Raw genomic sequence first — 22,450 nt, 5'->3', positions numbered from 1 at the left:
CTCTTTTTTTTTTGAAAAGAAACCTGTGGCTTGTTTGTTTAACCGGCGTTCTGTGTAGGTTTCCTTATGGCCAGGTGCCGCAAATATGTTAGGGGAGAGGGGAGTTTGAGGGAGAGCTCCCCTCTGATAATGGAGGAAATGTTGTTCCACCTGAATGTGCATGGAGATCGTGGCAAAAGAAAGGCTGTAGCTTCCGGGGTTAAGAGCAACAAGCGACCCAGGAGCTCAGGTCGCTCGACGGGTGGCATTGTCTTCAGGTCGCCTCGGCAGGTTGATGACACCGATCAGGCTGCTGAGGGAGCTAGCGACTTGGGGCAAGGTCGCCACGTCGCTGGTGAGAGTTCGCCTCCTCGTATCAGGGATGTGGGGAGTGAATTCTACTATATGGGGAGGACGGGGAAGAAGCATCCTGTGAAACACTCTGACTGTAGCTTCCACTCAGCGCCCATAGCGACCAATCTTCTGAAGGGGATCGTGTTGGACGGCGACAAAGCTGAGGTTGAGGATGAATATATGGACACGCTGTTGGGAACCATGGACATGGCTACTTGTTTGGTGAGTGTTTATTTGTTAGGCTTGTCGCTCTGTTTCTTAAGGGATCGTGACCTTGATTTTGTACTTGTAGTTTCTGGCGAGGTACAATAAGTCAAGAACGCCAGGCGCTGCTCGATCTCGATGTCAACTCCCGAAGTCGAAATGATGTCTCCGCGAGCTGCGTGGGGAGTTGACAAGACGAAGCTGGATGTGATGACAAATAAGTACTGTGCGGCTGCTGATGAGAACGCTAAGCTTGTTGTGGCGATGACTGATCTACAAGGGAAGTTAGCGGAAGTCACCAACTACGCCAAGCAATGTCAGGGGGTCGCACGCAAAGCACAAGATGCATCTACCACGACCTGTGTTCAGTATGCCGAACTGGATGAGAAATACTTCCAGTTGAAGAAGGCACATGGGGACCAGGGTACGAGTATGTGCGTTGTGCTGAGATCTGCAAGGCACACTCCGTCGACTAGTGCTGCCCCAAAGGAAAAACATGTTGTGGCTGCTCCTTGATGGTGATTTCTCGTCTTGTTTTTGAAAAGTGTTTAAGTTGGATGATTGCTTTGTCTGTTATCCTCTCTATGAGAGTTAAACAATAGAGCTGTGTTTTCAGGCTTGCCTGAGCAGTTCGCCTTAGTTGATACTGAGAACTAGTTTCCACGAAAGTGGAAGTTCGTTAATTTTGCTCCTATTGTTCAAAGAACCGATCTGGATTTCTGGGTAGACCCAGCAGATCGGTGGATTGGAATTGGCTTCTTGGCATTGGCCGGGCAGTTCGATTGGTGAATGCATATGTAATGCCATCTTTTGCTTGACTGCTTGTAGTTATTATTCTGTTTATGACGCTTTTGGTATATAGTGGCTATGGAATCTGAGATTTAGTTTAAAAAAGTGTTATGCTTGTGAAGTATTGCTTAAGAGAGCGATCTCTCTGAGCTGATCTTAGAGATATAGGTCCCCGACTAGCGAGAATTAGGGAGGCCATGAGCCTGTAAGCTCCTGAGAGTGTTCTCACGAAGTTGACCCTAGAAGTATATGTGCTCAAATTGGCGAGGTTTGGAAAGGCTATGAGCCTGTAAGCTCCTGAGAGCGTTTTGCTCGCGAAGAACATATTTAGTCTCTGAAGGCGTGTTGCTTGCTGAGAACGTTTGTAGCCCCTGAGCGTTCTACTCACTGAGAGCGATCTCACGGAGTTGATCCTAGAATTATAGGTCCTCAGCTTAGCGAGGTTTGGAGAGGCTATGAGCCTGTAAGCTCCTGAGAGCGTTCTGCTCATGAAGAGCGTATTTAGCCTCTGAAGGCGTGTTGCTCGCTGAGAGCATTTGTAGATTTGGAGAGGCTATGAGCCTGTGAGCTCCTGGGAGCGTTCTGCTCGCGAAGAACGTATTTAGCCTCTGGAGGTGTATTGCTCGCTAAGAGTGTTTGTAGATTTGGAGAGGCTATGAGCTTGTGAGCTCTTGAGAGCCGCTCTTGCATGAAGAGCGTGTTTAGCCTCCTCGAGGTGTTGCTTTCGAAAAGCGTTTGTAGATTTGGAGAGGCTATGAGCTGTGAGAGCCTCCGAGAGTGTTACGCTTTCGCCAAGAGGCGTATTTAGCCTCTGGAGGCGTGTTGCTTTCGGTGAGAGCGTTTGTAGATTTGGAGAGGCTATGAGCCTGTGAGCTCCCCGAGCCGCTACGCGCCGCGAAAAGCGTGTTAGCCTCTGAGGCGTGTTGCTCACCGGAAGGCGCTTTGTAGCCTCGAGGGCATCGCTTTCATCGATAAGCGTTCTCCGCGGTGTTGATCTTAGAAGTATTTGAATAGAGTGGTTGACAATACAAATATAACTAAACTATCCGAATTGATAAAGATTAAAAACATGACGTGTACAAGATCAATCTTTATGATAAAATCTCTTTAACAAGTAAGTGTTCCGAGGTCGTGTAGGGTAGTGGTTTCCTTCTTGCGTCTTGATCCGGTAAAGCCCCATTGCCAACAACTCAGTCCACTATGTACGGTCCTTCCCATGTTGCTGCTAGTTTGGAGTCATCCTGTTTCTTTTTTAGAACTAGATCATTAGGTTGGAAGGATCTAGGGTGTACTCGTTTGTTGTAGGACCTCTTTAGAATCTGTTGATACGATGCCACTCTGGTAGCTGCTAGGTCACGGCGTTCTTCCAGCAAATCGACTTCTTGGGCTAGGACTGAGTCATTGTGTCCTGACTCGACAAGCTCGGATCTAGTGGTCGTGATTGTTAGTTTGGTGGGAATAACAGCTTCTGTGCCATAACATAAGGAGAATGGTGATTCTCCTGTGCTGGAGCGAGCTGTGGTGCGATGGGCCCATAGAATGTTCTCTAGCTGGTTTGGCCATTGGCTCTTGTTCTTTTCGATCTTTTTCTTTAAGTTTTCTAATATGGCCTTATTGCTGGCCTCTGCTTGACCATTGTTTTGAGCGTACTGTGGAGTGGAGAATGCGTGAACTATCTTCCACTTGGCCAAAAAATCTTTGACCGTTTTGCCATTGAACTGAGAACCATTGTCCATCACCAGGGTGTGTGGCAGACCAAATCTGGTGATAATGTGAGTCCAAATGAAGTTTCTAACATGTGACTCCTTGACATGTGCCAAAGGAACTGCTTTGATCTACTTAGTGAAGTAATCGGTTGTAGCTAAAACGAAGCGGAACCCGGTGCTTTTCTGTGGGATGAATGGTCCCATGATGTCCATACCCCACATATGGAATGGCCAGGGACTTGCAATGCTGATCAATTCGCGAGCCGGTTGGATGATGTTGTGGCCAAAGGTTTGGCATTTGATGCATTTGAGCACATATGTTTTGGCGTCGATCTGCATGCGAGGCCAAAAGTATCCTTGAGAGATCGCTTTGTGGGCCAAAGAACGACCTCTAGCATGATTGCTGCATTCTCCTTCATGAATCTCAGCAAAAATCAATTGACCTTGAGTTGGACTTATGCACCTCAAGTGAGGTCCTCCAGCAGATTTTCGAACAACTTGTTATTCAGAACACAATAGCGACGTGCTTGATATGATATCTGCCTGGCTTTGCTCTGTTCTGCTGGGAGTGTGCCCTTCTGAATGTACTCTATGATGGGCTGCATCCATGTTTGGCTCATCTGATCCTCAGAGTGTGGGCATAGGTCGCTGACTTCTAAGATGTGCTCTACTTGGTAGGTAGGTCGGTCAACTACTTCAATAAGGAGTTGTCTCGGGGCGCAGCTCGGTGTTTGAGTAGCCAAGTAGGCTAGACTGTCTGCGTGACGGTTCTCGTCGCGCAAAAAGTGGTGCATGGTGGCTTTCTTGAAAGATAAAAGTAACTGATTAACAACTTTAAGGTATTTAGAAAGGTTACCTTCGTGGGTAGTGTACTATTTAGCAATCTGGCGAACGACTAGTTGCGAGTCACTAAAGACTTGAAGCTCTTGTATACCGAGCTGTAGCGCCATTCTAAGTCCCATAATTACTGCCTCGTACTCCGCTTCGTTGTTAGAGGTCGCAAAGTCGTTGCGAACTGATTTCTCCATCACTGCTCCGGCGGGAGATACTAATACAACGCTAACGCCACTTCCGCCGGGGTTGCTGGAACCATATACAAAGAGAGACCAAACAGTCTTGTCGTTGTGTTTGGGGGGTAAGATGTCTGTCTCTGGCTCCCAATGTAGATCATCCACAGGGAAGTCGGCAAAGAAATCAGCCACGACTTGTCCTTTCTGCGAGGTGCGTGGGACGAACTCAATGTGATGTTCGCCAAGCTCTTCGCCCCAAACCACCATGCGAGTTATCTTGTTTTCCTTATGAAGTATTTTCTTCAACGGGAGGTCGGTGAGTACTTTGATTGGGTGCGCTTGGAAATATGGTCGGAACTTCCTTGCAAACTATAATAGTGCTAAAATTGCTCTTTCGATGTAAGAGTAGTTCTTTTCGGCTGGAGTTAATGTCTTACTTGTAAAGTAGATTGGCTTCTCTGAGTTGTTGTCCTCCTTGAAGAGAACCGAACTAATAGCAAAGTCTGATATTGCTAGATAAAGCCCCAGTGTTTCGCCGTCCGTTGGTTTGGCTAGGACGGGAGGTGTTGTGAGATACTCTTTGAGAGTGGAGAAGGCCTGGTGGCATTGGTCGTTCCATGAGAACTGCTCGCCTTTTTTGAGGAGTTGTAGGAACGGTCGGCATTTGTCTGATTCCCTGGATATGAATCGGTTGAGTGCAGCGACCATGCCTGATAGCTTATGTATTTGTTTCTTTGTCTTCGGGTCGGGCATATTCAAGAATGCTCTGATTTGGTCTGGGTTAGCTTCGATCCCGCGCTGTGAGACCTGATAGCCCAGAAATTTGCCGGAGGACGCTCCAAAAAGGCATTTTTCTGGGTTCGACTTCATGGTTCGGGTTAGAAACTGGAGAACGCTTTGCTTTCGAGGTGAGTGAGGTGGTCACCTGATTTTTTGCTCTTGACGACCATGTCATCAATATATACTTCCATGGTATCGCCTAACATGTCCTGGAACATGTCAGTTACCATTCGTTGATACGTCGCTCCAGCATTTTTAAGGCTGAACGGGAGGGCGTTGTAGCAATAAACTCCCTGTTCTGTAATGAAGGACGTTTTCTCTTGATCTTCCTCAGCAAGTGGTATTTGGTTGTACCCACAATAGGCATCCATGAAGGAGAGGAGCTCGTGGCCGCAAGTCTGGTCCACAAGGCGGTCGATCCTTGGTAATGGGAAGCTGTCTTTGGGTGTTTCTTGGTTGACATTGGTGAAGTCAACGCAAAGGCGGACCGTGCCATTCTTTTTTGGAACTGCCACTATGTTAGCGATCCAATCTGGGTAGTCGACCTTTCGGATGAAATCGACTTGCTTGAGTTTATCGACCTCATCATTGATTGCTTTTTGAAAACGTAGTGATAGTCTCCTAGGTCGCTGTCGAACTGGTTTGGCACTAGGGTTGACATTCAACTTATGGCATACAACGCTAGGATCTATCCCTGACACATCAATATACGACCAAGCGAAAACATCTTTATTCATGGATAAAAAGTTTACAAGCTGGGCTTTGAGTGTGGGGTCGAGGTTAGCCCCTACATAGATGAACTTAGGGTCGTCTTCCATTCCTAGATTCACTCGCTGCCTCTCTTCAGTTGGTGCCATAGCTTGTGTTGGGAGAGCCTCCTCTGGGGGACTGAGCTCTGTGGATGCGTTGTTGGTTTGATGAGTGATGGGATGGGATGACTTCTGTGGTCATGACAACAGAGGCTGGAGTACGTTGCAGAAGCTGTTTTGGCTGTATGGGATCTGGTGGGGCAACTTCGTGGGTCCGAAACAGGTGGAGCGATTGATTGGGGCGACCTCCGGGAATCTTGACAAGTGAATCGATGCTCGCCTTTGGCTTTTTCGTGGTCTATCTGAGATGGATAGACCTTCTTGTTGGAGCCCCCAGCGCTCTGAGTTGGTGCGTTGCCTCTGACTTCGGCGACCAAGTCTTTGGCCATGGTGTAGCTGGTGGGCTCATTTCTTATGTTGATGGGGGCCTCAGCGGTCTTGTTCGCTGAAAGGACTTGCTTACAATGATGGGCTTCGAGCTGGTTGCTTCGAAGCTCCATCGTGCCCCAGGGGCCTGGAAAGCGAAGGACTTGATGCAGTGTAGATGGTACGACCTGCATTTGATGAATCCAACGTCGTCCTAGGATGGCGTTGTAGGACGACTTGATGTCTAAGACGCTGAAACGCGTATTAAAGCTGACTTATCCTCTCTTGATCCCGCTGAAACTGGGAGTATAATGTCACCGATTGGGTCGGCTCTGTAGCCATTAAACCTATAAAGAGGAGCAATAGGATCTATGAAGATTGACTTGGGGAGGTTCATCTCCTGAATTGTGTGGTAGAACAAAATATTGCATGAGCTGCTAGGGTCTATCAGGACGCGCTTAACTGTCCAGTCGCTGATCTTGACATGGATAACAAGCGCATCGCTGTGAGGGATGCAAACCTTGTTGAGGTCAGCCTCTATGAAGGTGATATCCCCTGAATGGCGACCGGAATGTCGTGGGGCGTGTGCTGTTTGTGAAGAAAAATGATAAACTTCTTGAAGAGAGCTTACGCACGCGTTTCTCTCTAGAAGAAGTAACAGAATCATCTGGGAAAGTGATCATATGGATGGTTCTGCCGTTGTTGCGATCTGACGAGTGTGGGCGTCGATCATGACGAGAACGGTCTATGGGGCGTCCTCTTCTGCGGGAGCGAGCTTGGCTGCTGTGGCACTCCTAGCGGGGTGGAGATCTGCTACGCACTCGGCAGGCCATAAGCTTATGGCGCAAGTCGCCGTCGGCAATGTTGGTGTACTGTTTGATCTGTCTCGCTTCAATGAGATCCTGGAGAAAATGCTTGAGCCCCCAGCAAGCATCGGTCTCGTGACATTTTGCTTTGTGGAATGCGCAGTAGGGCTTGTCAGGTCGGTCTGCTGGTTATCGTACGTCAGGTTAGAAATATGAAGCTCGCTTGATCTTTTCCAATATGTAACTGGGAGAGCGTGTCAAGACAGTGAACTCTCTGTTGTTATCCAAGCGGTTGCCTGATTTGGGTGCTTGCGACCTGGACCGCTTTTTGGCAGGTGGAGTGTCGTCAGAGATCGCCGCGACTTCTTGGTCGTTTGGTAGACCGTGGTGTCGCAAACCTTCTTGCTGCTTAATATATTTGTCGACCGAGCGTACAGCTCTAACAGGGTTTCTGGACGACCTCATCAGCGACTTGGAGAGGTCTGTGTTACGCACCCGACAGGCGTTGGAGAATGCCAGTGTGGCAAAAGACTTTTTGAGGCCACTCTCCATGCATAACAATTCGGCTTTGAATCGACCTAGGAACTGGCGGATGGTCTCATCCTCTCTAAATGATAACTAGAAGAGTGAATCCAGATATGCTTTTACGCCCGGTTGCACGCGTCTTGGACCGCAAAACAGTCGGTGAGCTACTCGGAGGTCTTGATCGAGTCTGACTCGAGTGAAAAGAACCAATCGAGTGGGCCATCTTTGAGACTGGCAGGAAATAGACGACAGTGAAGATGGTTAAACTCCGGGGAGCTGTAAAGGGCCAGGCTTTGAATGTAGTGGGCTACATGTTGGCCGGGGCATGTGCTGCCATTGTACATTGGGAAATGTGGCTGAACAAAATCTTGAGGAGAGGGTTTACTGAGTACCTCTGTGGTGATCGGGGAAGCGCGATATGTCTTGAGCATTTTCTGAACGATCTGGCTCGCGTCTTTGCGTACTGCGCTTTGGTCGATCCGTTGCGACAGCTCGTTAATCTGTTGATTAACTTCGTTGATGCCGTTCTCAGCGACGTTACCAGCTAGCTGTTGTTGAACGTCAACTTGTGCACGAAGAGTAGCATTCTCTTGCCTGAGCAAGGAAATGCTCTCATTGGTTAAGCCTAGCTGGTTTGTGAGGCCTTGAACTTGAGCTTCGAGGCTTGCCATGCTTCGTGGGCTTGAGATATTTGGTTTTTGGTTTTTGGGTTGTGTGAAAATGGTGTCTCAAGTAATCGAGACCATAGACGGTGCCAATGTAAAGGCGTGATTCAGCTTTCCTTTACATACACAGTTGAATGGGAACTGGAATGGATGATAAAAGGGACCGAGTTCGGCTTGGGAGCAAATTGCTTACGTATCTTGCTCTCGATTCTGAGGGGAGAGAAGAATCAGGTCTGGCGTAGTTCATAGGAGGTGTATTTATAGATGTTGAGAGTGAATCCTCGCCCACCACGTGTAAAGTGTACTACAAATGTGGGGTCTAGATTAAGGAGGCGTGCGAGAACTGTCTTTATAGGTCTGCTGTGATGATGGGGATTAGTAGTCTGGACAAGTAGCTTGCGGCAGTGGTCAGTAGCTGGTGGCGGGGATTTGAGCATGTGCATCTCTGTTCATGATTGCTTCTAGAAGGTAAGTTGAGTCACGTTATAGCATGGTTCGCGTACTGGGGCGAACTGTGCTGGAGCGTTCTCTTAGCTTGTAGACGCGACCTGGTTCCACAGGTCGGTATGGTATTTCCATCATATTGAGTACGCGCCTGATATTCCTGAGGGAGGATATCACTCCATTACAACAATAATGCTGATCCCTACTCAATGTCCAGAAAGTGGAGAAGGGACCTCAATGAGCAATTGTGCATTCTCAACTTACGGATTAGGAAATGTAAAATGAAGTGTATCATTGAGATAGAAACAGGAAGACTATATTGTCGACATGCATGTCATGGTTGATTTGAGCTAAAGAGGATATATATAATGGTTGCTTCTGATAGTTCAAGTAGAGAGCTGTAAGGACTTACTGCAGAACATTCAAATGATTGCATTGCAACTATAGGCAGTGAAGATTGAGGTGGAGGAGTTTGAAGGAGGTTGAGGGTTGCATTTGCTGCATAACAGATTTATAAATTATACCCTGCTTTCACTGAGTGCCAATATCTTGGTTTTGACATTCAAGATTACTCACGCAACAATGGCGCAAACAATCAGAAATTGATTGATCTAGACTCAGTGGATTCCTAGAGTATGCAAGATAAATTTCGTATTTGGTTTTCATCCTCAAGAAATAAATTAAGGGAGAATATGACCACATGAATTTCATAAGAAAAATGCTAACTCAAAATTTTCAGGTTTACTATCAGATTGAACTATTGAAGACTATACAGAATTGAAAAATTCCCTAATGGAGACCAAAATATGGTCATGAAGTAAAATTCCCAATTCATTAAGATGAACATAAAGTTCCCGGTTCTCGTCACCTCATGAAGTGAGAACATATTGGAAAGAAAGAGGAAGCGAGCAATAAAGAAAATATCTGAAAAGAGGTATCTGTTCACAATATACCCCTATATAAATTTAGCTATCTAACAAATTGTAATTGATCTACATGTATGAAATTCTTGCTAGTGCATGGAATCAATACTACAAAAGAATCAAAGAGTTGCAGAGAAAGAAGAAATGCAACTAATTAAGTTGGTATCAGTCAGAATTACCAAAATTAAAACTGAACCAACTACGATGATGTATCAATACCAAAAAGGACGATTGCGTATTGCTGCCCAAACTTCTACTGATAAAGTAACTTCTCTTTATAGTTTATATACTAGAAATATGCTTACCAAAACCTTTCATTTTCACAAACATGGTTAACTAGCTGATCAAGGCTATAATCCTAAACACAAACACCAGAAATTACTCACATAATTATGGACAGCGCCCGAAAAGACAATTTAGTCCAACTGAGATCAATGCAGCTTTACAGTTTCACCTGCAAATTCCGAACATGAAATGAGATAATTAGAATTAATAATTCAAAGGTAGGCATGGGATTAAAACTGTAACAAAATTGATGTGGAGAATTACCGGAGTATTTAGTTACATGGATTAAACTCTTAAGAGAAAGAAGTAGCACACTAGAAATCCAGTCAAGTCTGTATGACTCGAGGAATGAAAATCAAATCACCTTCTTCTAGACATTAAGATTAAAACTTGAAACAAGTTCTATGAAACAACTCAATGTACACTCATCATCAGTATTTAATTCTATGGTTCTCCTAGTTCTCCCTTGGAAACTCTCAGTCCATGCATGTGCTAGTCTAATGTCTTGATCCTTGAGAATCCTCATCATCATGTTGTTGTTGCTGCTGCTGCTGCTGTTGTTGATGCATGGCAACAGCTCTTGATTGTGCCATCTGCTGGTAATACTGATTCAAAGCCTGGGTACTTAAGACTCCAACATGCCCATCTTGAGAAAGTCCCAACTCCAAACCTGGAATCTGTTGATTGTTACCACTGATAATAGAGCTTAAACTCATTGGACCAATATTTGAACTAGGCATTTCGAATCCGTGGATTCCGAATTTTGGCAAGTAATTCAAGCCTTCACTCGTATGATTCAATGTCGGTGGCCCTGAAGAAGGAAGAAATCCTGGTCCATATCCACTGACTGAGGGCCATAGGCTTGTGGTCACCTGGGATCTACCCAAACCACCACCAACCATAGTCCAATTGGTCCTACTGTTTGACCCAATTTCATGTCCCAACTCACTGATCTTTGTATGAAAACCAACTGAAGCAGAGTTCCCCTGTTGTGAAACAGAGCTACCAGATGCAGCAAGAACTGAAGCTGGTATTGTCCCAGTTCCAGTAGCCGCGATAATGGATGGTTCCGATTGCTGTAACAGCCACTGTATGGTTTCTCCATCAGATTTGTGGCCTAGTTCTCTTGTCAACTGGAAAATTCTGGCTGCACATAAAGCTGGCATCCTGATCCTTCTCCCTCTCCCATCCACTTTTGTGTGTCTGTCCTTGTTCGAGCTTCTCTTAGGTGCTAACTGTTTCTTCATCCCCTCATCTTTTTCTGTAACTGAGATTTGCAAATCTTGGGTTTCTGTCTGTTTGTTTTCTTCCATCTCTTGTTGGGGATGATGTTTCAATAACTTGGTCACTTCTTAAGGTTGTTTTGTACTATTGGGATCAACAATGATACTAGAATAATAGAAGAGCCTGACCTCTTTAATTGAAGATATGCACCTGAAAAGACCTATACCTTCATAGGGTTTCACTATTTTAGGTAAAGAATGAGCTTGAAACTCCAAGATTCCTCCTATGTCATTTTCTACCTTTGGATATATTTTTTTGACTGTTTTAATTCTACGATCTTAATCACCATGGTTTTTAACTGCTGCAACTGACATTTAACTTTCAAACTCCACTCTCTGTGTATCTTTCTCTTTTACTGTTGGTGGTGTTTCGAGTTTTGACTACTTTGATTTGATAGGTCCTTTAACTACAAACTTGACCACTTCACACAACACACAACACACACACAAACACATGCTGTAAATCTTCTCTACATTCCATGGACCCCTCCTCATTATTTCTCTACACCATGCATGCTATGATTGCAAAACCATGATCAGAATATCTCTTGAATTTTGTAATGGAACTGAAGTTGTCAACTTGGCAGTCTGATACTAATGCATCTGGAAATCCATGAAGTGAGTAATGGGGTTGCTTTTGTACCACTCCTTGGCCATCCTCTGATATGGAAAAAATAATAATATTAACAATACAAGTAATCAACCACCACTAGAAATCAAGTGGGGAAGGTGGTTGTTGCAGTTACAATATGGTGGGATGGGTATTAATATATTTGCTTCTTTTTTCCCACTGTGGAGCTGTTCTCTAAGTGGGTATCTGATGAGAAGAGTATATGACAGTTCATGTATTCATGGGTGTGTAGGAAGCCCCACTTATTTAATTTTGTTGAGATAACCTTGTGGTGCATCCTTGCTTTCTAGATAAGTCAATTATACTAAAACTAGTACGAAATGGAACTTTACGGATCGAGGGGGACCAAGGTGTGTGAGAGAGAAATGGAGAGAGAGAGAATCATGTGGTGCTTATTTGCTTATGTTCTTAACTTCTGTCAAAACAATTAGCAACAGTCCTAACAAAACAAATTAACAAAAGTTTTTTTTTCCGATAACTTCAAAAATATTTGCACCTTAGGAAACGAGGACAGCATGCAGGCGAACGTACTAGCAGTAGCAATATTGTAAATGAAAAAACATTTTCACTTTCAATAAGGAACGAAATTTAATTGAATGCTATAGACAAGGAAGTATCTAACCATCTTTAGCTGAAGAATTGAAGCCAAACTTTGCTGGCCCTATTGAACACATGATTTACGAAAGTGTACATCAAATTTGCTAAAATTTGTCATGAAGCGAATACATAAATGAGCGGGATATGTACCAAATCGCACACTGTTTTCCCCTCTGCCTTTGCCCAGGAATTGAGAGAGATTGGGCCAGAGACAACATTGTACGCGCGTGTTGCTCAAGTATGCAAGTTTGTTAGTTGCTTATTAGCATTAGTCCTCAATTGCAACTTAATCCCTCAATGTTTTTACTTTCATAATTTCGCATTTGAGTACTAGCTCTGTAGCTCATGTGCCCTTTTTGCTTTTCAAGTGTGCCAACATTTCTTAATCTCTTTTCATGTCATATAAACCTTCAACCATACAGACATGTGACCCATGTCTGTCTGGATCTACACGCTTAAAAAGTCATTTTTTTGGTGAGTTTTCTCGATTCTTATTTCTTAGGGTTTTGGGATTTTTGCAAGGATATATAGATGTCAGAACCTCTGAGGTACTATGATATAGGAAACATGTATGAGGAAAATGTAAATCTTTTCAACCTATATCGCGAAAGGGGCACGCTTGTAACCGAACATAAGATAAAAGTTAAAAAAGATACAGAGCCTTTTAAGTTTTTCTTTTCACATACACAACTTTTAATTAACAAATACAACAAAATACTGTAGGCAGTATCCTACAAGAGGATCAGCAACTATCCTATAAATTGAAAATACACATGCTTGAACCTTCACATGCAATACATCGAGATTGAACTGGGTCCACCTCCTAGCTGGTCCTACATACCAAATCTTCACTGATTCAACTTCAGTCCTTAATTGGTTTTTTTTCCATAAAAAACCAGTAATTTTCACTAATCCCTTTTAATTAATGGAAAAAGTGCCATGAAAGGGTGGGTTGCATACTGGCATCCAACTCCTGGTCCATGTGAACGAGCGCCGACTCCACCTCTAAACTATAAATGGTAATCCCCATCTTGTATGCCCGTTTTTAGAAACAAGTTCATTCGTTCATGTCTAAAGCTAGCTAGCGTAGTGTATATAATGATAGGAGCAAAGCACACCTCCTAGATAGCAAATACTAGATAGGCCAAATACTAGATAGCAAAGCTAGGTATATGTTTTAATTCAAAACTACTCTCTTTCGGTTCAAGGCTTTTAAGCTACTCAACTCTAGCCAATTTGCATCTGCATGTGGCTGTGCTTGTCCTATAAACTTGAGTTTGAATGGAACAGCAGAGTGTGTAGTAATAGGTGTTCCACCAGGAAAAGACTTGAATTAAAAGTACGTGAGATCAGTGAAAACTTTGCTTCCATTTCAAAATTAAATTATTCTTTTACCTCTCCTTGCATCTAGCGACTATCAACACCTTAAAAATTCCCATTCACTTCAAAACCATTGCAATTCTAGTGACTCAAGTTTACATGTATACAAGCTAGCACAATCATGTTTCCCATCAATCTGACCTCAGACAGAAGCTTGGTCTCGGCACTTGGTCACATTCGAGACCAATCAGCCATTTTAGAATAGCCAAATGCGCATTTATTGGGTAGGTTTTTGTTTTATTAACATCATTTCACATTATTTTTTGTTGCCGACCCCAAAACGAATGGAGAATGTTGCTACGAGCTAAGGAATCAAGATAATAAAGGACATTGATAGATTAAATAGATAATTGATGATCCAGGTAAATGAGTACTAAATTGAATAAATACATGCACTGCATAACAAAAGACAAGTTTATTTTGCTTATATCTATTAATTGCCCACTAGCGGACACATTACATGGTTCTTTCTTATCATCATTCATTTGTCCTCCAATAATATTCGTTGATGGGATTTTGATAGTGCAATTAAGTTAGAGTTGTTTTCGTTGTGAACCCTAAATTTGAAGTCAATTACAAAATCTTCTGTATACTTGAGGAAACTGCATCAGCGTTGAGGTTCGGAGTCCGGCACCGGATATTAAAGTCTTGAGGCTGCTGCACCCATTGTCGGCCAATTGGTTTTGACTTTGATGCTCCAAAGTTAAAAATAGTAATAAAGTAGGCTATCTAGTATTTGGCCCAAAGAGCAAATGTGAGCAAATGTGTGCTCCGGCCATCTGCTAATCAAAGTCCACGTGTTAGGCTTAAGTGAGGCTAGGGGTGGGAATTTGGCCCTAACGACCCTAATCCGGTCCTGACCGACCCGACCCTAAGCCCTATAAAGCCCTCACAACTAAAGCCCTCACAGAATTTAGGAAGCGTAGGCCCGACCCCCCTAATGCCTTCTAAAAGGCGGCGGGGTCGGGGCTAAGGTTCAAACATAGACCTAACCCTAACCAAGCCCTAGTTATAATTTCACTATAAAATACACAACTAAAACTATCCAACTCCTTGCATTACATATTTTCAATTAAAATAACACCTTGTCCTTTTGTAATTTATCACTTACCGTGTGTGGGTACTAATAACTTGTCTTATATCATAAAAACTTGTAAACCTAATTGTTTCTATCTCACAACTCACGACACCTCACAACTCCCCGCCTAACCTAATCGCCAAGAACAATAATGAATGGGGTACTAGCCTAATGAAAAATAGGTTGGCGTCAATAAAACTCATTCCATATTCTTATTTGTCTTTGTGTTTTCAATGTTAAATGTAATTTTGGTGAGATTTGAGTACAAAGAAATAACGGATTTATGTTAGTGAAAGCTCATTCCAAAATGTGTCTTATGCATTTTAACCGTAATTTTGAAATATAAATATGAGTCCTCTATGTACTTGATTCATTAGATTGTGGATATGCATTTTAAATTGTTGGACTTATCAAGAATTATTACTAGATTGGTTGTTATTCAAATTTCAAAGTGGTGGGACTTTGAGTTTGCAAATCTTTTTGAATTTTTTTGTAATATAAATGAGTTTTAAAACCGATGCAAAGAAAAGAAGAAAATATATAGGCCGCCCTAAACCTGTTAAAAAGAGGGCTTAGGGTAGGGTCAGGGCTTGAAATTTAGACTTATGACCCAGCCCGACCCTAATAACTGAAAGGCTTTAAATGTTTAGGGCCGGGCTAGCCCGACCCGGCCCATTGCCCACCCCTAAGTGAGGCCCAAGTAAATTTTCCTTCAAGAGGAGAAACTACTTAATATGTTTAAGGAAATTCACCTCCAAGATTGGACACACTATTTTATTTTGGTTGGACTAATACATCCTGTTGAAGTATGTAGAGTCGGTCTCACACATTCTATAAGTGTGAGACCGTATCTTATTTAAGTAGTTGCTATTTCGGTGAAGTCTATCACCCCAGTATAAATATATAAATTGTAGGTTAGAGTAATACATACTCTAAACCCTACCTTCTTCTTGTGCCTCTATCCTTTTTTCTTCTTCTTCTCCACTACATCTCTGTAATCTAACCAGCTAACCACTATATGTATCTCTTAGCATAATTTAACATGGTATCAGGAGTCGACTCTGTTTAGAGAATGCTAAGAAAGAGATCCGCAGTTTCAAGGTTCCAATTTTAATATTAGTTGATGTCTTAGTATTGTTTTGCTTCCGCAATCTCTCGGTATTGATAAAGAGGAGTACGTCATGTTTTCAAAGGGGGAAGGCTGGTATCGCCGTCTCTCTCAATCTCTTCGTACAAGTGCGCCCGCGCTCAGTTCAAGAGTCTTCGAAGCGCGCACGCGCTCGGAGTACTATATCTCGTAATTTTTTGCCTTTCCATCAAGTGAGTTTTTCTTCTCTTTACAATGACTGATGTTGTTCCAAAATCCGATGAATTCGGTAGTACGTCTGTTTTCTCTGTTGGTATGACCTCTGTCAAATTGGAGGGTGTTGCCAATTACCTTCAATGGGCAGAGGCAATTACTGTTTATCTTACTGGAAAAGGTAAGGAAAATCATCTGACAGATCCCCCAGAAGATAAAGGAAAAATAACCTGGACGAAAGATGACGCCTTGGTTAAGAAATTTCTGTGGAATACTATGGAGAAGGATGTTTGTCATACTGTGCGGTTTTTCAAAACATCTAAGGAGATTTGAGAGTATCTACAAGAATCATACTCTCGATCTAAGAATACTTCTCGCATCTTTCAATTGTATGAGAACATCTTTGATCTCACTCAAGGCGATATGTCTATCTCTGAGTATTATAATTCTCTTTATAGCAAGTGGGAAGAACTGAATATTTATCACCCATTTACTACAGACATAAATCAGTTGAAGAAACAAAGAGAGAAATTTTAAGTCTCAAAATTCCTATCTAGGCTACGTTCCGAGTTTGCTAATGTCAAAGCCCAAGTTCAAGCTGAATCTAAGCTCCCTACTCGATCTGTTTGAAGCCTATTCTCGTCTTTCTCGTATTACTACACCTCCTTCAATGCACAATGACAGTGCGGCTTTATTGATCCCTCCAAGTAGCAATAACAACCCATCCTGTGGTCGTGGTAATGGAGGTAGAGGGGGTAGAGCCGGTCGTGGACGTAGAGGTGGTCGTAACCAAGGGAGTGGCCGTGGTCGTAGTATTGGCGGTTTTGATCCTTGTGACCATTGTGGGCGCACAAATCATAGTTCTGATTTTTGTTGGGATATAACAGGACGCCCGCCTTTGCACAAAGCTAACAATGCCACCGTAGTTGATCAGAAAGTGACCGATTTTCAACAAGTTCAAGAAGACCTTGCAGCCCTGATAAAGCGGATCCAAGCTATTCTAGTTAGTTCATCGAGTTCATCCAACTAACCCACTGCAACCCTAGCCAATTCAGGTAAAACATCTCTTCATACAAGTGGTAACAACTCTTGGGTCATTGACTCAGGAGCTTCTGATCATATGATAGGTAATCCCCAGTTGTTTTCTAATCTTGAGTATACTCACACACCATCATATGTCACATTAGCAAATAGGGATAAGGCTAGTATTCTTGGTAGGGGTACTATTTAGTTAACTCGTAATATATCACTTGTCTCTGTCTTGCTTATTCAAAATTTCCCCTTTAATCTATTATCTGTTTATCGTCTCATCCAATCTCTTTATTGTAATGTTATGTTTTCTTCCACTCATGTTGTGTTTCAGGATCTACAGACAAAGACACTAGTTGGTTGGGGTATGAGCACGGGGTATATATTACTTTCAAGATGGTTATGGGTACTCTCACCAGAAACAGGCTCTCACAGTCTCAGTCTCTCCTGTTCAGTGGCATAGACGTCTTGGTCATCTTCCTCTAGTTAGTTTGAGAAGTTTAGTTCCCAGTATTTCTTCTAGTATTCAGTCTTTAAGTTGTGAGGTTTGTGAGTTAGCTAAACATTGTCGTGCTACTTACAAAAATAGGTTAAATAAGTGTTATAGTGCTCATTTTTAGTTAGTTCATTCAGATGTCTGGGGTCCTTGTAGAACCACTGGCCTTTTTAGAGCCAAGTATTTTATTACATCTCATTTCTCTTATGTTTGTTGGGCATATATTATGGAAAATCGTTCTCAAGTATTCTCTGTTTTTCAAAAATTCTATGCTGAGATTACTAATCGGTATTCTGCACACATGCATATTTTTCGAACTGATAATGCCAAAGACTATACATCTGCAATATTTAAATGTTTTTTAGATGACCATGGCATTACACATCAAACCTCATGTGTGGATACACCTCAACAAAATGGGGTTGCTGAGAGAAAGAACATACCCATTCTTGAAGTTGCCCGATACTTAATGTTTCAAATAAATCTCCTAAAGTTTTATTGGGCAGAGGCAGTCCTTACTGCCACATACTTGATTAATCGTATGCCCTCTTCAGTGTTAGGCGAAAAAACACCACACTCTGTTCTTTTTCCTGGTCAACCTTCTTTCCATCTTCCACCTCGTATTTTTGGTTGTGTCTGCTTTGTTCATAATCTTCAACTGAGTCGTGATAAGTTGGACTCTCGTGTTATTAAGTGTGTTTTCCTTAGGTATTCACTTACACATAAAGGGTACAAGTGTTATAGTCCTCATCTGCGCAAATCATTTGTCTGTGCCGATATTACTTTTTTTGAAGATGTCCCGTTTTACTCTTCAGAAGGGAAGATGTCCTCTGAACCTTTTGAGGATTGTGTTCTGCCATCTGGTGTTGTTGAATATGATCTTCCTGCGACTATTGGTGTTAATGAGGGAGCTAATAATCAGGTTACTGCTATTGATGTTGGAGCTTAAGAAGACGCGAGCGGCGTCGCGGCAGCATCGTCCTTACGAAGAGCGCCCCCCCTTTGATGTTCGACTTCCAAGAGATGGATGGAGCGGCGCCAACGTAAGGCCTTACAGAAGCACGCACGCGCCACCTTGATGTTCGACTTCCAGTAGATGGAGGGCGTGCGCGCCCAACAGAAGGCATTACAGAAGCGCGCGCGCCCCCTTGATGTTCGACTTCCAGTAGATGGAGGGCATGCGCGCCCAATAGATGGCCTTACAGAAGTGCGCGCAAGCCCCTTAACTACAGCTGCTATTCGAGAGTTTGAGGCTGAAAGTTCAACTGCTCCGCTGCCCTCACCTCTTTTGCTTGTGTCTGTGGATCCTATTGCCATTCCATCTGACCTCGATGTTCCTATTGCCCTATGGAAACTTGAACATCCACCTGCCAGTATGCATCTTCCTAGTAAGTATGCCCAGTATTATATTTCTCAGTATGTTTCCACTGCTCATTTACCACCATCTGTCAAGTCTTTTACTACATCCTTGTTGTCTGTCACTGTCCCTTATGACTACAGGGACGCTCTATCCCATCCTGGCTGGAAGTAAGCAATGGACGAGGAGTTGAGTGCCTTGTATTCTAATGACACTTGGGTCCTTACAGATCTTCCTTCTGGGAAGAAAATGGTTGCTTGTAAGTGGGTTTTCACTATTAAGCATAATCCGGATGGTACTATTTCTCGTTTAAAGGCTCACCTGGTTGCAAAAGGCTTTACCAAGATTTATGGTATTGATTACTCCGAGACGTTTTCTCCAATTGCAAAGTTAGCCTCTGTGCATATTGTTATTTCTCTTGCTGTTCATCATCACTGGCCTCTGTTTCAGTTAGATGTGAAGAATGCTTTTTTACATAGAGATCTCTTGGAGGAAATCTATATGGTACGACCTCCTAGTTTTGTTGCTCAAGGAGGGAAAGTCTGTCGATTAAAGAAGTCTCTTTATGGGCTCAAGCAGTCTCCTAGAGCTTGGTTTGCGAAGTTTAGCTAGGTTTTGATGGCTAATAGGATGACTAGGTGCTAATATGATCATTCTGTGTTTTACCGAAAGACCTAGCAAGGGATTGTTGTCTTAGTTGTGTATGTTGATGATATCATTGTCATAGGGTCTGACAAATAGGGTATTGATCGACTTAAATTCAATCTCTTAAGACAGTTCCAGACCAAAGATCTAGGAGAACTAAAATATTTCCTAGGCATTGAAGGTACAAGGTTCCCTGGTGAAATCCATCTCTCACAGAGAAAGTATGTATTATACCTGCTCAGTGAGACAGGTCATTTAGGAGCTCGCCCAGTAGAGACTCTTATGGATTCGAATGACAAACTCTAGTAAGATGTTGGAGAGTTGTATGCTGATATTGAGGGATACCATAGACTGGTGAGAAAGCTGATCTATGCTACTATCACTCGCCCAGATATCTCATTTGTAGTCAGTGTAGTATCTCAGTATATGCATGCACCACGGATTCCTCACTACCAGGCAGTTATTCAGATTGTGCGGTATTTGAAAGGTTCTCCTGGTCTTGGATTGGTATATTGTTCTAATGGAAATTTTGATGTTGTTGGATATTCCAATCCTGATTATGTAGGATCAGTTTCATATAGACGATCCACCACTGGGTATTGTACCTTCCTTTGTAGAAATTTGGTGATATGGAAGAGTAAAAAGCAAACAGTTGTGTTAAAGTCTAGTGCAGAGGCTGAGTATAGAGCTATGGCTCAAGGGACTGGTGAATTAATGTGGATTCATAATCTGCTACATAAGTTAGGTTTCCAGGTACAACTACCGATCCCTTTTCATTGTGACAATCATATAGCCATTCATATCGCTTTTAATCCAGTATTTCATGAGCGAACTAAGCACATAGAGGTAGATTGTCATTATGTCAGACATAAGGTTGAAACAAAGGAGATAAGTACTCCTTATGTGGCGTCTTGAGATCAGTTAGCTGATATCTTCACCAAACTAGTGATTCGTCAAGTTTTGAATTATATTGGTAACAAGCTAGGCATAAGCGATATCTATGTTACAGCTTGAAGGGGGGTGTTGAAGTATGTAGAGTCGGTCTCACACATTCTATAAGTGTGAGACCCTATCTTATTTAAGTAATTGCTATTTCGGTGAAGTTTATCACCCCAGTATAAATATATGAATTGTAGGTTAGAGTAATACTCTAAACCCTACCTTCTTCTTGTGCCCTCCATCCTTTAATTTCTTCTTCTTCTTCTTCTCCACTACATCTCTGTAATCTAACCAGCTAACCACTTGTATGGGTCGTATTCATGACCTAGGAGGTTAGTGGTGACAATTGGACCGGATGCGGTATAGTATGGGGGAACAGGGTGCATGGGATCATATCCGCGATATCCTAACTACTGGGGAACTGCTGCGAGACGTGGAGACAGAGAGAGCGGAATCATAACTGCAAGATAACTGTCGCGATACGTGGTGAGAAGGGAGGACAATGGATGGAAAGAGATAGACGGACCAGAAGAGAGGGGAAGTTAGAAAAGAAAAAGAAGATAAAAAAGAGAAGAAAGAGAAAAGAAAAGAGGATAAAAAAGATAAGAAGGAGAAAAGAAGAAAAAAAAGATAAGAAGGAGAAAAGAAAAAGAGGAGAAAAGAGAGACAGAGAGACAGAGAATACAAGTGCGTTTATAGGTTCTAATAACTGAGTATACATTTGGCGCCATCTGTGGGGACTCGAGATAAAATGGCCACCGTAACAAAAAAGGGGATAGGAAGACCTAGGAAAGAAACTGTTCGAGAGACAGTGGAGGAGGTTGTGAGCGAAGAGAGGGAGGGGGTCGGAAAGGAAGAGATGTCTGATGTGGCAGCAGAGGCCACCAGACTTCTTCAAGAAGAAATAGTTAGGTTGAGGAATGAGAATGTGGAGTTGAGAAAGGAAAGGGAGACCACACGGGAGGAAATGGAGCGTGGGGATCATCGAGGCAGTGAGGTGGAAGGGGAAAATGAAGAGTACCAGAAATGGGGTGAAGATCCAGTAGAGGGCATCATGCTGGAGGTAGTACATGCAATGATTGAGAAGGATAGAGAAGTGAACCGTGTGGCTGAGAAAGTGAACCAAAGTGCCACTCAAAAGGAAGTTACTAACCTCAATAAGAATCCGCTGGCAGATTCGATATGGAATTCGGAGGTGCCTAAGAGATTCAGTCAACTAAGATTTGAAAGGTATGATGGGAAGGGAGACCCAACAGATTATCTGCATCACTTTAGGCAGCAGATGCTGTTATGGCAGGAAAGTAAGTATGATGGACTGTGTTGCATGATGTTCCCTGCCAGCCTTAAGGGGGGAACCTCTGATTAGTATTATCGGTTGTCTTCGCGAAACATTAGTAAATTTGAAGAGCTGGAGCGCGCCTTTGTGGATCATTTCATCCACCAGAAAAGGAGGGTTGTGGATATCGCGACCCTATTCAACATTAAGCAAAGGTCTACGGAATCATTAAGGGAATTTCTATGTAGATTCAAAGAAGAGACCCCGAGAGTGGAGAATTTGGATGAACATACATCGGTCATTGCTTTTCAGCAAGGCTTGAGGCAGGGAACTAGAGTCCACGAGTCAGTGTCTAAAATAGAAATCACCACTTTGCATGCTTTGTACCCAAAGGTAGAAAAATATATTCGGTACGAGGACATAATGCAAAGAAATGCGAGGGAACAAAAGAAATCAGGAAAGACAGTACAGGCTGTGGATAAGGATGATTGAAAAGATAGAGGTATGAGAGAAAAAGAGAGGGGGGATCCTACTGAGGGGAGAATCGTGGACCTGAAAGAACGGGGGATCGGGGTAGGAGAGATATGCGCGAAAGGAAGCCATACCGCGAGATAGAACAGACTCCTCTTAACTGGCCATTAGAGGAAATCTTGCCATTGATCAAGGGGTTGTAGCATTATGAAGGACCGCGGAATACTCCTGGAGAGATAGAGGGGAAACCATTCTGTGCCTAACATAAGATTAGGAACCATGCCACAAACGAGTGTTATGCTTTGAAGTGGCTGGTGGAAAGA

General features: G+C 43.0%; 1 protein-coding gene across 1 annotated transcript; it reads right to left on the bottom strand.

Moving 5' to 3' along the window:
- Positions 1–9,611: 9,611 nt before the first annotated feature.
- LOC147515282 (transcription factor TCP20-like) lies at positions 9,612–11,743 on the bottom strand. The gene is made up of 2 exons (XM_086586510.1): positions 9,910–11,743; positions 9,612–9,814 (listed from the first exon to the last, which is right to left on the bottom strand). Exon 1 carries the CDS (start codon positions 10,956–10,958, stop codon positions 10,143–10,145), a length of 816 nt encoding a protein of 271 aa, XP_086442636.1. The 5' UTR covers positions 10,959–11,743; the 3' UTR covers positions 9,612–9,814; positions 9,910–10,142.
- Positions 11,744–22,450: the final 10,707 nt, after the last annotated feature.

Source organism: Coptis chinensis, chromosome 2, assembly GCF_015680905.1.
Source record: "Coptis chinensis isolate HL-2020 chromosome 2, ASM1568090v1, whole genome shotgun sequence".
Classification (NCBI taxonomy): domain Eukaryota; kingdom Viridiplantae; phylum Streptophyta; class Magnoliopsida; order Ranunculales; family Ranunculaceae; genus Coptis; species Coptis chinensis.
The sequence above is the reverse complement of the archived record's forward strand: the minus strand, read 5'-3'. Positions and strand labels throughout refer to the sequence as shown.

Coding starts and splice junctions, on each gene's coding strand:
- LOC147515282 (XM_086586510.1), bottom strand. CDS start 10,958: ATGGAAGAAAACAAACAGACAGAAACCCAAGATTTGCAAATCTCAGTT.